The following is a 13,740-nucleotide window of genomic DNA, read 5'->3' on the forward strand; positions in this document are numbered from 1 at the left end:
TTGTGTGAAGGAATAGAGTTGTCTTTAGCAAGCAGGCTGTGACTGCCCCCTTGTGTTGTAAAACACAAAGGGAAACATTCAGTGAGGTCACAGCTGTAATTACCGTCATAGCAACTGATTAAGTGATCTTATAAATATTAATAAAATTAATTTTATAATTAACCTTCCTTTCAACAAGCCTTGCCTATCCTACCAAATTACCAGAATGGAAATACTACTGTAAGCAAATTTACTGATACTTGTGAGATATTATACTAAAATTGGAAATAGAAAGTGGTTAGCAGTGATGACCATAGCTAGGCACAATAACGAAAAAATTTACCACAATAACCAATAAATCAATAACAATAATCTTATTGGTGAGAACTGATAATCGATAACTGCCGATAAATTCATCGCCCAATAACCGATGACTGATAAATCAATAAATCCTAAATTCCAATACCAGCGATAATAACAGTGATACAGTGGGGTACATGACAATGTATGGTTGTTATAATGTATGTACAACTGCAATAATGCATTGAAATTTTAATAAATATTTACTGTATTTGAAGGTGTATTAGATGCACCTCTGCATAAAATGCACCCCTATTTTACAATGATGTTTTGTGGAAAAAAATTAATGTTTCATCATAAAGTTATGGAAAAAAATTGTAGTGTATTTTTTTTTTTTTTATGTAGGAAGGATACTGGCCAAGGGGAACAAAAATCTAATGAAAAAAATGCCCACTGAAATGCCAGTCCCATAAAAGGGTCAAAGCAGTGGTCAAAAATTAATGAATAAGTGTCTTGAAACCTCCCTCTTGAAGGAATTCAAGTCATAGGAAGGTGGAAATACAGAAGCAGGCAGGAAGTTCCAGAGTTTACCAGAGAAAGGGATGAATGATTGAGAATACTGGTTAACTCTTGCATTAGAGAGGTGGACAGAATAGGGGTGAGAGAAAGAAGAAAGTCTTGTGCAGCGAGGCCGCGGAAGGAGGGGAGGCATGCAGTTAGCAAGATCAGAAGAGCAGTTAGCATGAAAATAGTGGTAGAAGACAGCTAGATATGCAACATTGCGGCGATGAGAGAGAGGCTGAAGACAGTCAGTTAAAAGAGAGGAGTTGATGAGACGAAAAGCTTTTAATTCCACCCTGTCTAGAAGAGCAATATGAGTGGAACCTCCCCAGACATGTGAAGCATACTCCATACATGGATGGATAAGGCCCTTGTACAGAGTTAGCAGCTGGGGGGATGAGAAAAACTGGCAGAGACGTCTCAGAACACCTAACTTTATAGAAGCTGTTTTAGCTAAAGATGAGATGTGAAGTTTCCAGTTCAGATTATAAGTAAAGGACAGACCGAGGATGTTCAGTGTAGAAGAGGGGGACAGTTGAGTGTCATTGATGAAGAGGGGATAGTTGTCTGGAAAGTGGTGTCGAGTTGATAGATGGAGGAATTGAGTTTTTGAGGCATTGAACAATGCTAAATTTGCTCTGCCCCAATCAGAAATTTTAGAAAGATCAGAAGTCAAGCGTTCTGTGGCTTCCCTGCGTGATATGTTTACCTCCTGAAGGGTTGGACGTCTATGAAAAGACGTGGAAAAGTGCAGGGTGGTATCATCAGCGTAGGAGTGGATAAGACAAGAAGTTTGGTTTAGAAGATCATTAATGAATAATAAGAAGAGAGTGGGTGACAAGACAGAACCCTGAGGAACACCACTGTTAATAGATTTAGGAGAAGAACAGTGACCGTCTACCACAGCAGCAATAGAATGGTCAGAAAGGAAACTTGAGATGAAGTTACAGAGAGAAGGATAGAAACCGTAGGAGGGTAGTTTGGAAATCAAAGCTTTGTGCCAGACTCTATCAAAAGCTTTTGATATGTCCAAGGCAACAGCAAAAGTTTCACCAAAATCTCTGAAAGAGGATGACCAAGACTCAGTAAGGAAAGCCAGAAGATCACCAGTAGAGCAGCCTTGACAGAACCCATACTGGCGATCAGATTGAAGGTTGGGAAGTGATAGATGTTTAAGAATCTTCCTGTTGAGGATAGATTAAAAAACTTTAGATAGGCAGGAAATTAAAGAAATAGGATGGTAGTTTGAGGGATTAGAATGGTCACCCTTTTTAGGAACAGGTTGAATGTAGGCAAACTTCCAGCAAGAAGGAAAGGCAGATTTTGACAGAGAGAGCTGAAAGAGTTTGACTAGGCAAGGTGCAAGCACGGAGGCACAGTTTTGGAGAGCAATAGGAGGGACCCCATTAGGACCATAAGCCTTCCGAGGGTTTAGGCCACGAGGGCATGGAAAACATCATTGTGAAGAATTTTAATACGTGGCATGAATTAGTCAGAGGGTGGAGGAGAGGGAGGACCAAGCCCAGAATTGTCCAAGGTAGAGTTTTTAGCAAAGGTTTGAGCGAAGAGTTCAGCTTTAGAAATAGATGTGATAGCAGTGGTGCCATCTGGTTGAAATAGAGGAGGGAAAGAAGAAGAAGCAAAGTTATTGGAGATATTTTTGGCTAGATGCCAGAAGTCACGAGGGGAGTTAGATCTTGAAAGGTTTTGACATTTTCTGTTAATGAAGGAGTTTTTGGCTAGTTGGAGAACAGACTTGGCATGGTTCCGGGCAGAAATATAAAGTGCATGAGATTCTGGTGATGGAAGGCTTAAGTACCTTTTGTGGGCCACCTCTCTATCATGTATACCATGAGAACAAGCTATATTAAACCAAGGTTTAGAAGGTTTAGGACAAGAAAAAGAGTGAGGAATGTACGCCTCCATGCCAGACACTATCACTTCTGTTATGCGCTCAGCACACAAAGGTGGGTCTCTGACACGGAAGCAGTAGTCATTCCAAGGAAAATCAGCAAAATACCTCCTCAGGTCCCCCCAACTAGCAGAGGCAAAACGCCAGAGGCACCTTCGCTTAGGGGGATCCTGAGGAGGGATTGGAGCGATAGTACAAGATAAAGATATGAGATTGTGATCGGAGGAACCCACCGGAGAAGAAAGGGTGACAGCATAAGCAGAGGGATTAGAGGTCAGGAAAAGGTCAAGAATGTTGGGCGTATCTCCAAGACAGTCAGGAATATGAGTAGGGTGTTGCACGAATTGTTCTAGGTCATAGAGGATAGCAAAGTTGTAGGCTAGTTCATCAGGATGGTCAGTGAAGGGAGAGGAAAGCCAAAGCAAAGAATGGAGATCTCTGCAAAAGGGAAGAGGGTCCACTTTGGAAGTTAAGTAGTCAAAGAATTTCTTATAATCAGAGGAGTTAGGTGAGAGGTATACAGCACAGATAAATTTAGTATGAGTGTGACTCTGTAGTCGTAGCCAGATGGTGGAAAACTCGGAAGATTCAAGAGCGTGGGCACGAGAGCAGGTTAAGTCATTGCGCACATAAACGCAGCGTCCAGCTTTGGATCGAAAATGAGGATAGAGAAAGTAGGAGGGAACAAAAAAGGGGCTACTGTCAGTTGTCTCAGACACCTGAGTTTCAGTGAGGAAAAGAAGATGAGGTTTAGAAGAGGCGAGGTGGTGTTCTACAGATTGAAAATTAGATCTTAGACCGTGAATGTTGCAGAAGTTAATGAAGAAAAAGTTGAGGGGGGTGTCAAGACACTTAGGGTCGTTGACAGAAAGGCAGTCCGACCTGGGGACATTTATGGTCCCCTCCCCAGATGGGGACTCTGGGGCTGGTGTAAGAGTCGCCATGATGATTTTAAAATTTTTGAGTGAAGGGTGTGTGTGTTATTAAGTGCTTGTAGTTTTGTGTGGAGGAAGAGAGTTGTTTTAGAGGGCAGGCTGTGACTGCCCCCTTGTGTTGTGAGACACAAATTGAAACATTCAGTGAGGTCACAGCTGGGTTTAATGATAAGTTCACAGCACCCCCTGAACAGTGCTTTAGACCTCACTGGGAGTAATTATCGTTTCGGCAGGTGTCTACTGCCTTCTCCTTTGTGTGTGTGTGTGTGTGTGTGTGTGTGTGTGTGTGTGTGTGTGTGTGTGTGTGTGTGTGTGTGTGTTTACCTAGTTGTGTTTTACAGGAAAAGAGCTATGCTCGTGCTGTCCTATCTCCATATCTATAAGCATCCAGCTTAACTTTAAATTCACGAATATTTGTTGTTTGTACCACTGTTTCATCTAAGTTGTTCCATATTTCTATGCTTCTATTTGGGAAACTATATTTCTTGACATCTCTTCTAATTGCTGTTTTCCTCAATTTCACTCCATGTCCTCTTGTATCTCTTGAGTCCCACACAAATAAGTCTTCTTTGTCAACTTGATCCTTACCCTTTAAAGCTCTGTATATAGCAATCAGGTCTCCTCCTTCTCTTCTCTCTTGTAATGATGGAAGCTTCAATCTCCTTAATCTTTCTTCATAGGTTAAATCTCTCAAACTTGGTATCAATTTGGTTGCAGCTCTTTGGATCCTTTCTATTTTCCTTATTTCCTTTTTATTATGGGGTAACCAAACAATTGTGGCATATTCCAGCTTTGGTCGAATCACATATTCCATCAACTTTTTCATCATCTCTTCATCCATGTAAGCAAATGCCCCTTTCATGTTTCTTATTAACTCATAGGTTTCCCCAACTATTTTGTTTACATGTTTTTCTGGTGATAAATTATCACTTATTGTAATTCCCAAGTCTTTAAGTCTTTTTGTTCTTTGATTTTCTTAATTTCCACTTCTTCCATTGTGTAGGAAATTGTCAATCTTTTTTTGCTTTTGTGTATGTGTGTGTGTGTGTGTGTGTGTGTAAGAGGGCCACTGGCCAAGGGCAACAAAAATTTTTCATAAAAAAGAAAGGCCCACTTAATTCCAATTCCCATAGAGTCAGATAGAATAAAAATAAACAGAGGATGTGTGTCTTGAAGCCTCCGTCTTGAAGGAGTTCAAGTCATAGGAAGGAAGAAATACAGAAGGTGGCACGGAGTTCTAGATTTTACTAGAGAAAGGGATGAATGATTAACCCTTTCCTTCCGGCAATCGTATATATACGATTGCAAAAATGCGTCCGTAGCGACGGCGATGATACCGGTAATCAAGAATTTTCGCGCCTCAATTTTGAGGTCCAAGCGCGGTTTCTCGAGTCAGATGGTGTGAGTGGAAGTGTCTGGCATGTTTCCACATGTAGTGTTGTCACTAGCTCTGGAAATTTAGCGGTAACTAAGCTATTTTCCTTTTCTCCGGGCGACACTTGGCAACCCCAGCGACCCGCCGGGTGGAAAGCACTCGCCGGGTGGAAAGCACCATGATAAGTGTGAAGTGATAAGAGCCAAGGATCTCAGATCATAACTCACCATGGAGCAGGACACAACATATGTATTTAGCAGTGCTTCTGAGTTTGAAGACAGTGACAGTGAATATTTAGAAGATGAAGAAAGCGAAGACATTAGTGAGGACTCGGAAAATGATTTACAGGATCCACCTGTTTTATCAGAACAGAGAGATGATACCTATCATTCTTTCATGGTAATTTTTTCATTATCTTCGATTTTATAATAAAATGGTAGAAGGTAACTTGTCAGAGAGAGAGAGAGAGAGAGAGAGAGAGAGAGAGAGAGAGAGAGAGAGAGAGAGAGAGAGAGAGAGAGAGAGAGAGAGAGAGAGAGAGATAATGTTATTTGCCTGAAACTTGATATGAAAAGGGATGAAATCTCTCTCTCTCTCTCTCTCTCTCTCTCTCTCTCTCTCTCTCTCTCTCTCTCTCTCTCATTGGAAGTGTACAATTTCCCCTCAAAGATGAGAGAGAGAGAGAGAGAGAGAGAGAGAGAGAGAGAGAGAGAGAGAGAGAGAGAGAGAGAGAGTGTGTGTGTGCGCGCGGCGTCATCGCTCTCCGGGCTGTTTCTGGATGACGGATCACACAGCGGGAGGAGGAGGAATCTTTTATAAGGCATAAACTCAACTTTGAGAGGTCACATCGAGCTACAAAGTATATCATTGTATTCAGAATAACAAAGAGAAAATAATTATTAGTATTCAAACAATTTTCTGACAATTTCTAGGTTTACCATTTTTAGCCGTCATACAAAACGGTAAAATAATTTAAGCGCCGGAAGGAAAGGGTTAAGAATGCTGGTTAACTCTTGCATTAGAGAGGTGGACAGAATAGGGATGAGAAAAAGAAGAAAGTCTTGTGCAGCCAGGCTGCAGGAGGAGGGGATGTTTGCAGTTAGCAAGATCAGAAGAATAGTTAGCATGAAAATAGTGGTAGAAGATAGGAAGAGCTGCAACACTGCTGTGATGAAAGAGAGGCTGAAGACAGTCAGTTAGAAGAAAGGAGTTGATAAGATGAAAATCTCTTGATTCAACCCTCTCTAAAATAGTGATGTGAGTGGAAGTCCCTCCCCCCATCCATACATGTAAAACAAACTCCATACATGGGCAGATAAAACCCCTGTACAGAGTTAGCAACAGGGGTGGTGGAGGGGTGGTGAGAAAAACTGGCAGAAACAACACTAAACACCTAACTTCATAGAAGCTACTTTAACTAGAAATGAGATGTGAAGTTTCCAGAGAGGGGGATAGATATCTGGAAGATTGTGTTAAGTTGATAGATGGAGGAATTGAGCTTTTGAGGCATTGAACAATACTAAGTTTGCTCTGCCCAAATCAGAAATTCTAGAGTGATCAGAAGCCAGGCATTCTGTGGTTTCCCTGGATGAGCTTTTTATGTTTACTTCCTGAAGGATTGGAGCTCTACAAAAAGACGTGGAAAAGTGCATGGTGGTACCATCAGCGTAGGAGTGGATAGGACAAGAAGTTTGCTTTAAAAGATCACTGATGAATAATAGGAAGAGAATGGATATCAAAATCACTAAAAGAGTGTGTTTTGTCCTTGCATCTGGTATGATGCAGTGCTGTAGCTGTGAAGTACTACCATCACATCTAAAACCACATGTTTGTGTGTGTTTGTGTGTATTTACCTAGTTGTATAGTACAGGGTCCGAGCCAAAGCTCAATTAGTCCTGTCTCCATACCCGAATTTGTCCAATTTCTCTTTAAACATGTGCACACTCTTTGCCGCAACCACCTCTTCTTTTAAGTTATTCCATATTTCAACCGTTCGATGCGGAAAGCTGTATTTCTTAATATCTCCCAAACAATGACTCTTCTTTAATTTCTTCATATGTCCCCTTGTACGTCTATCTCCTTCCTCCACTTTTAGAACTAGGTCATCTCTGTCTATCTTCTCCATGCCATTTACTAATTTGAACATTGTTATCAGGTCTCCTCTTTCCCTTCTTTCTTGCAGTGTTGGTAATCCAATTTCTTCCAGTCTTTCCTCGTAACTTAGGTCTTCCAATTCAGGTATCATTTTTGTAGCTGTTCTTTGTATTCTTTCCAATTTCCTTATATCTTTCTTCTTGTGTGGAGACCATACCACTGCTGCGTATTCCAGTTTGGGGCGTATCATGTGTGTTATGATTTTCTTCATCATTTCTTTGTCTAGGTAATTAAATGCCACCCTGATATTTGCTAGCAAATTATATGTAGAGCCAAATATTCCATTGATGTGTTTTTCTGGTGATAGCATGTCTTGAATTATTACTCCCAAGTCTTTTTCTTCTTTGCTCTTTCGTATTGTGATTCCTCCCATCTTATACTCCCATGAAGGTCTCCTTTTACTTCTTCCCATCTCCATTACATGGCACTTTTTTATATTGAATTCTAATTTCCATCGTTTACTCCATTCATAAATTCTATCAATATCCCTCTGTAGTTCCTCACAATCCTCTTGGTTCTTTATTACTTTCATCAATTTTGCATCATCTGCAAACATGTTAATGTAGCTATTTAAACCCACAGTCATATCATTTATATAGACCTGAAACATTATAGGTGCCAACACAGACCCTTGTGGTACTTCGCTTGTTACTTTGCACCAACTTGATTTATTATCTCTGATTACTGTGCTCATTTCCCTACCTTGGAGATAATCCTTCATCCACTTAAGTATTTTTCCTTTTAGCCCTCCTCGATGTTCCAGTTTCCATACGAGACTTTTATGTGGAACTGTATCAAAAGCTTTTTTCAGATCTAAATAGACAGCATCAACCTAACCATCTCTCTCTTGTAGTTTATCTATTACTCTTGTATAAAAGCTCAGTAAGTTTATTACGCAAGATCTCTCTTTCCTGAAACCGAACTGTTTTTCTGTTATTATATTTTCTTGTTCAAGATATTGCACCCATCTGTTTTTAATGACTATTTCACAGAGTTTACTTACAATACTCGTGAGTGAGACTGGTCTGTAATTCAGTGGTTCCATTTTATTACCTCCTTTGTATAACGGTACTATATTTGCTCTCTTCCATTCCTTTGGTACTTTTCCCTCCTTCAAAGAACTGTTAATTATCTCCCATGTTGGTTCTTCCAATTCCTCTCTACATTCTTTCAATATCCATCCATTTACTTCGTCTGGTCCCATCGCCTTCCTAGTATCTAGCTCTTCCAGTAGTCTTTTAATTTCTTTTCTTTCCACTTGTATGTTTGCTATCCCTTTCTGTTGTTCCTCATCTCCCAGTGATGCAAAGACAGTTTCTCCTGTAAATACAGACTTAAAGCTTTTATTCAGTATCTCAGCCATCTCTTGTGTGGTTTCATAAATTTCTCCATTTTTCTTCAGCTTTGTAATGGTATCTCTATGCTTTATTTTTCCATTTACATATCTATAGAAAAGTTTGGGTTCTTCTTTACACTTTCCAACTACATCTCTTTCAAAATTTCTTTCTTCTTCTCTTCTTATTTTAACATAATCATTTCTAGCTGTCCTGTATTCTTCTCTATTTATCTCATTCCATTGTTTCCTCATTTTTTTCCATGCCCTCTCTTTCTTCTTTTTGCCTCTGCACACTTTGCATTAAACCACACTTTCTTATTTTCTTTTATCTTATATCTTGGCACATATCTTTCAACACCTTCTCTATACTTGCTTAAAAACACTTCATATTTTTTCTGCACCTCCATACCTCTTAATAAATTACTCCAATCAAGCTCTCCGTAGAATTTCTTTAACCCTGTAAAGTCTGCCTTAGCATAATTTTTTCTCTCATTTTTATATTCCTCATTGAATTTTGGCACTTCTTCTTTGATCACTATCTCTATCTTCACATGATCACTTTTTCCCACTGGACACAAATATTCTATACTTGGTTCATTTTCTGGCTTTTTTGTAAAAACCAAGTCTAGGAGTGATGGTTCATCTTCCCCTCTGTACCTAGTATTTTCTTTCACCCATTGATCCATCGTGTTTACCATCATAGTCTGTAAAAATTCTTCACTCCATGTACTGGCAATCCCTGTCACCTCCATCTCCCCCCAGTTTATCTCCTTGCTATTAAAATCTCCTACTAGTAACACCTTGTTTCTTATCTTTAGCATGTCATCTATACTTTTTATGAACTCGCTTTGCATGTGCTTATAATCATCAGTCCCCCAAGTGTTGGTCTTTGGAGGCATGTATGCAACAATAATTTTTCTGCTTTCTTGTCCTTGGATCTTGATCTCCACACTCAATGTTTCTGACCTCCCTTCACCATATTCCACTGTTTCTATCAAGATAATTTTTCTTACTAGAATCATCACTCCTCCTCCTCCCTTATTCTTTCTGTCTCTTCTCCATGTGTTATATCCTTCTTCTTCAAATTCAACATTAATCTCCCTTGTTAGTTTTGTTTCCGTAATGCATGCCACTTCTGGTTTCTTTTCATGTAAATAATCTCTTAGTTCCCTTTGGCTGGACACTAATCCGTCTATGTTTGTATACATAACTTTAATTTTACTTATTGTGGACCCATTTCTTTTGTGTTCTCTCTTTGTTGTCTTACTTCTTGCCCCGCATTCTTTAACCACCATTTCCTCATTTTCATGTCTATCACTCTCCATATATACCTTTCTGCCTGTTCCTGTGTTCTCTCTTCGTTTTTTGTCGAGGCCTCCTCTTTTAACTCTTTCACCTTGTTTCTTTCCTCCTCATTCATTTCTCTTCTTATATATATATCCTTCATACCCTCTATCTTTCTTAACAAACTCGTTCTTTTCAAGATGTGTTCGGCTGCCGCTTGGGTATTAAGTCTTATTTTCATGGGACGTTTCCCCCTTCTGAATATTTCCCAATCCTGTACACTTCTTCTATTTGTATATCCGTTTCATCTCCTTCTTCTACAATTTTCCCAATGATTTCTTTTGCTCTTTGTAATTCTTCTCTTTCTCTTAGAACTTTATTTGATATGGTCTTCTCTTTATCCCCAAACACCATCAGGCACATCTTTTTTTGTACCGTATCCCTTACTATGTTATCTTTTTCCTTAATGATTTTCACTACTTTTTTCGCCATCTATTTATCATGTTCTTCTTGCTGTTTTCTTATTATTTCTGTCATATCTATCTTCTCTTGTTCTCTCTCTTCTTTCCAACTTTTCACTTCCTTTTCAACTAAGCCTTTTACTTCACTCTGGATTTTGCCTTCATCTATCCTAACTTCTTCCTTCTCCACCATGGTCCTTAACTTTCCATTTTCTTTTTTGAGTTCTTGTATTTCTTCACTGTACTTTACATTTAAATCCACTATCTTTTCCACTTCCTCTCTCGGTTTCTTGTTTTCCCTTTCTCTTTTTAACTCCCTTCCTTTCAACTCTTCCAGCTCTTCAACAATGTCGTTCGTGTCTTTAAGTCCCCTCTCCTTATCTCCTTTCCATCCTCTGACAAATGTCACCAATCCTCTTATTTCCTCTCTTATCTTTTCATTCTCTTCTTCTAATTTCCATAATCTTGCATTTAACTTGCCTACCTGTATATCCTTTTCACTAAATCCTTCAAATTTTGGTGTGCCTCTGGGCGACGGCGACGCGGCGGCGGCCGCCATCACGCTTTGTTTACAACCGATTTGGATTCGGTGCTTTCACCCACAATTTTCACTTCATCTATTCCATCTCTGATCTTTTTCTACTTCCATAAAAACTCCACCCCACACTGTGCACTTTCTTATACTTTTGTATGGAGCCAGGCTAAGAAAATACCTCGGACCCTGTACCCACAAATAGGCAAGTCTGCGCAGCTGCTCCTGACACGTCTGCTCTCAACGTGTGTATATGTGTGTGTGTGTGTGTGTGTGTGTTCTCTCTCTCTCTCTCTCACTGAGAGAGAGAGAGAGAGAGAGAGAGAGAGAGAGAGAGAGAGAGAGAGAGAGAGAGAGAGAGAGAGAGAGAGAGAGAGAGAGAGAGAGAGAGAGAGAGAGAGAGAGAGAGAGAGAGAGAGAGAATACTAAGAATCTGTGTGTGTGTGTGTGTGTGTGTGTGTGTGTGTGTGTGTGTGTGTGTGTGTGTGTGTGTGTGTGTGTGCACATGAGGGAGAGAGGAAAGACTTTTTTTTAATGGAACCAAGCAGGTAAATGGAGAAATACATCAAGATGAGGAGGTTAATGATGGGAAAAAGGTTAAGAATCCCTGCTCTGGAGGGTACTTTATATTTTTGTTGTGTTATCTCAAATGCAATAGTGTAAATTGCTTATTTTTATTTATTTTTTTATTGTGGAATTTTGAAAAATCATTTTCTGGTTCCCTGGAACTAATAATTTTTTTTCCCATAGGTTCTTCAGTCACCATTATGCACTTCTGCCATGATAAACGCTGCATTGGAACGAATCATGTTCCTTGTCATGTCCCCTACTGTATTTTAAATTTTTAAATCGATAAATCCAAATCTTTATTTTTATTTTTACCTTAAAAAACTCAGAAAAATCTTAGAAAAACTTGAGATTTAATATTTATCCAGTCTATTCACTAATGAAAAGTAGTTTTAAATAGAATAACTACATTTGATTTTAAAAGTTTAAAACTTCAGCATCCTCACATTCCAAAAACTAAAATTGTTGATTATCACTAGTTTGGAACCAAAAGTATCAGCAGTACCAATGAATCGATAACATGGAAAAAATAATTATCAGATAACTGATAACCCGATATCACTACTATGATATTATTGCGACAATGCCAACCTATGGTAATAACATAAAAAACTGTTAGGAAACAATACAGGAAGCCTGTGGTGTAATTATCACTAGTGCTCTCTGGCCTAAGACCTAAAGTAATTTGTTATAATGCCTTAATATGCCTTCTCAGCCTTATTTTTCACTCACTCATTTTCACTCATTTTCATCCATCCCCTACAAGACTACCCCTTCCTTCACTCTATCTCTTTCTTTTCCTTTTCACTGTAATATGATATTACTGTCCCTATATGTATGAGTTGAAAGGAGGAAGAGGAAGCTGAGTCAGCCAACTGGTCTTCCTGCTAATGTAAATGCAACCATAACCAAGGATGATTCAAGCCTCACATGGGCAAAGTAGAGCCCTGGGACAGCCATCATACATGTGATAGGCAGTTATTGTGTTCACACTTTCTTTTAACTGTTACTTATTGGTGACCTTTAACCTTTAATTTGAAAACTGGATCACCTTCCACTATGTTCTAAACTTAGATTTACCATTCTCTTTTTATATCAGTTTTTACTCAGAACTAATATATCCAACTTTCACATTGACCGCATCCACACTCATTCACTGACTCAAATCTCTGTGCCTTGTCTCCTCTAATTTTGGTTACTCCTTCTAACTCTACTCTTTAGGAACTGGTTTATATATATTTTTTTTTTCTTTTCATGCCTTTTGTAGCTGTTGGCCAGACCTCTGGATAAGAGAAGGAAATCATACAAAGGAACAGTATCCCAGCCTCTACCACTGCCTCCCATGATATGCATGGAATACAAAGCCAAGTATTTTAAGTTTCATTCTTTAAGACTGAATATATGGCTAAGCAGTCTAAAAACATCAGAAAATAATATAAACCAATAATAACAATGATGATGATGATGATGATGATGATGATGATGATGATGATGATGATACTCTACTACTGCTATTACTACTACTACTACTACTACTACTACTACTACTAATAATAATAATAATAATAATGACTACTGATAAGAATAATGATAGAGGTAAATACTAAAAAAATAATAACCTTGAGGCCACCCCAGAAGTTGACAGCCAAAATGTTGAGGCAGTGATCCACAAGGTACACAATCTGATATTTAGGATTGGACTTTCCAATCTTCAGCACCACCCCAACTACATCCACCTCCCGCCACAGTGGATTTAGGTCTTTTGAAGTGATAAGGCACAAAGGAGTTACTGAGCGAGCAAACTTCTCACGCCACAATAAAGGGCCTCTGAAGGACTCTTCCCATCTGGTCTGTCGAGTGGTTATGAACTGCCTGATGCCCCACCTGCAAGAGGAATGATTTGATTAAGAAAATCACATCATATGTAGTAATTAGACTGAATTAAAATTGTGATCCTAAAAAGTGTGTTGAGAGAAATGATGACAATTAAAAAAAAAAGGCACAATGAGCCTAAAGTACTTCCCCATGAAGAAAATAACAAATATTTCCTCTTTTCCTTTTTAAAAGATCTCACCAGCATTTAACTAGCACCCCTGGTGCAATGCTGTCAGATATAATCCTGCCATTGACATACTATTTACATTTAAGTCTCATAACAATTGTTTTCTTTTCTACAACACAAGTGAGAAGATTCACTTGGAAAGTTGTGAATGTGAAAGTAAGAAAATGGTGGCACAAAGATGCCACACAAGATCACCAAGCAGAAATTTAAACATTATGTATATTAATGTAAATGGTTTGGTGTTGAGCCTATTGAAACTTAAAGACTACTTAAAGAACAATA

General features: G+C 38.9%; 1 protein-coding gene across 3 annotated transcripts in view; it reads right to left on the reverse strand.

Moving 5' to 3' along the window:
• LOC135104258 (breast cancer type 2 susceptibility protein-like) overlaps window positions 1–13,740 on the reverse strand; it is a 315,255-nt gene that overhangs the window by 16,082 nt on the left and 285,433 nt on the right. For 2 of the 3 annotated variants that reach the window (XM_064011445.1, XM_064011444.1), the window contains exon 17: window positions 13,016–13,280. The exons of the other annotated variant lie outside the window; for it this stretch is intronic. In XM_064011445.1, the coding sequence (XP_063867515.1) occupies window positions 13,016–13,280 (265 nt within the window). The remainder of the gene's footprint in view (window positions 1–13,015; window positions 13,281–13,740) is intronic. 3 annotated transcript variants of the gene reach the window in all.

The sequence above is a fragment of the Scylla paramamosain genome, chromosome 10, assembly GCF_035594125.1.
Source record: "Scylla paramamosain isolate STU-SP2022 chromosome 10, ASM3559412v1, whole genome shotgun sequence".
NCBI lineage: Eukaryota > Metazoa > Arthropoda > Malacostraca > Decapoda > Portunidae > Scylla > Scylla paramamosain.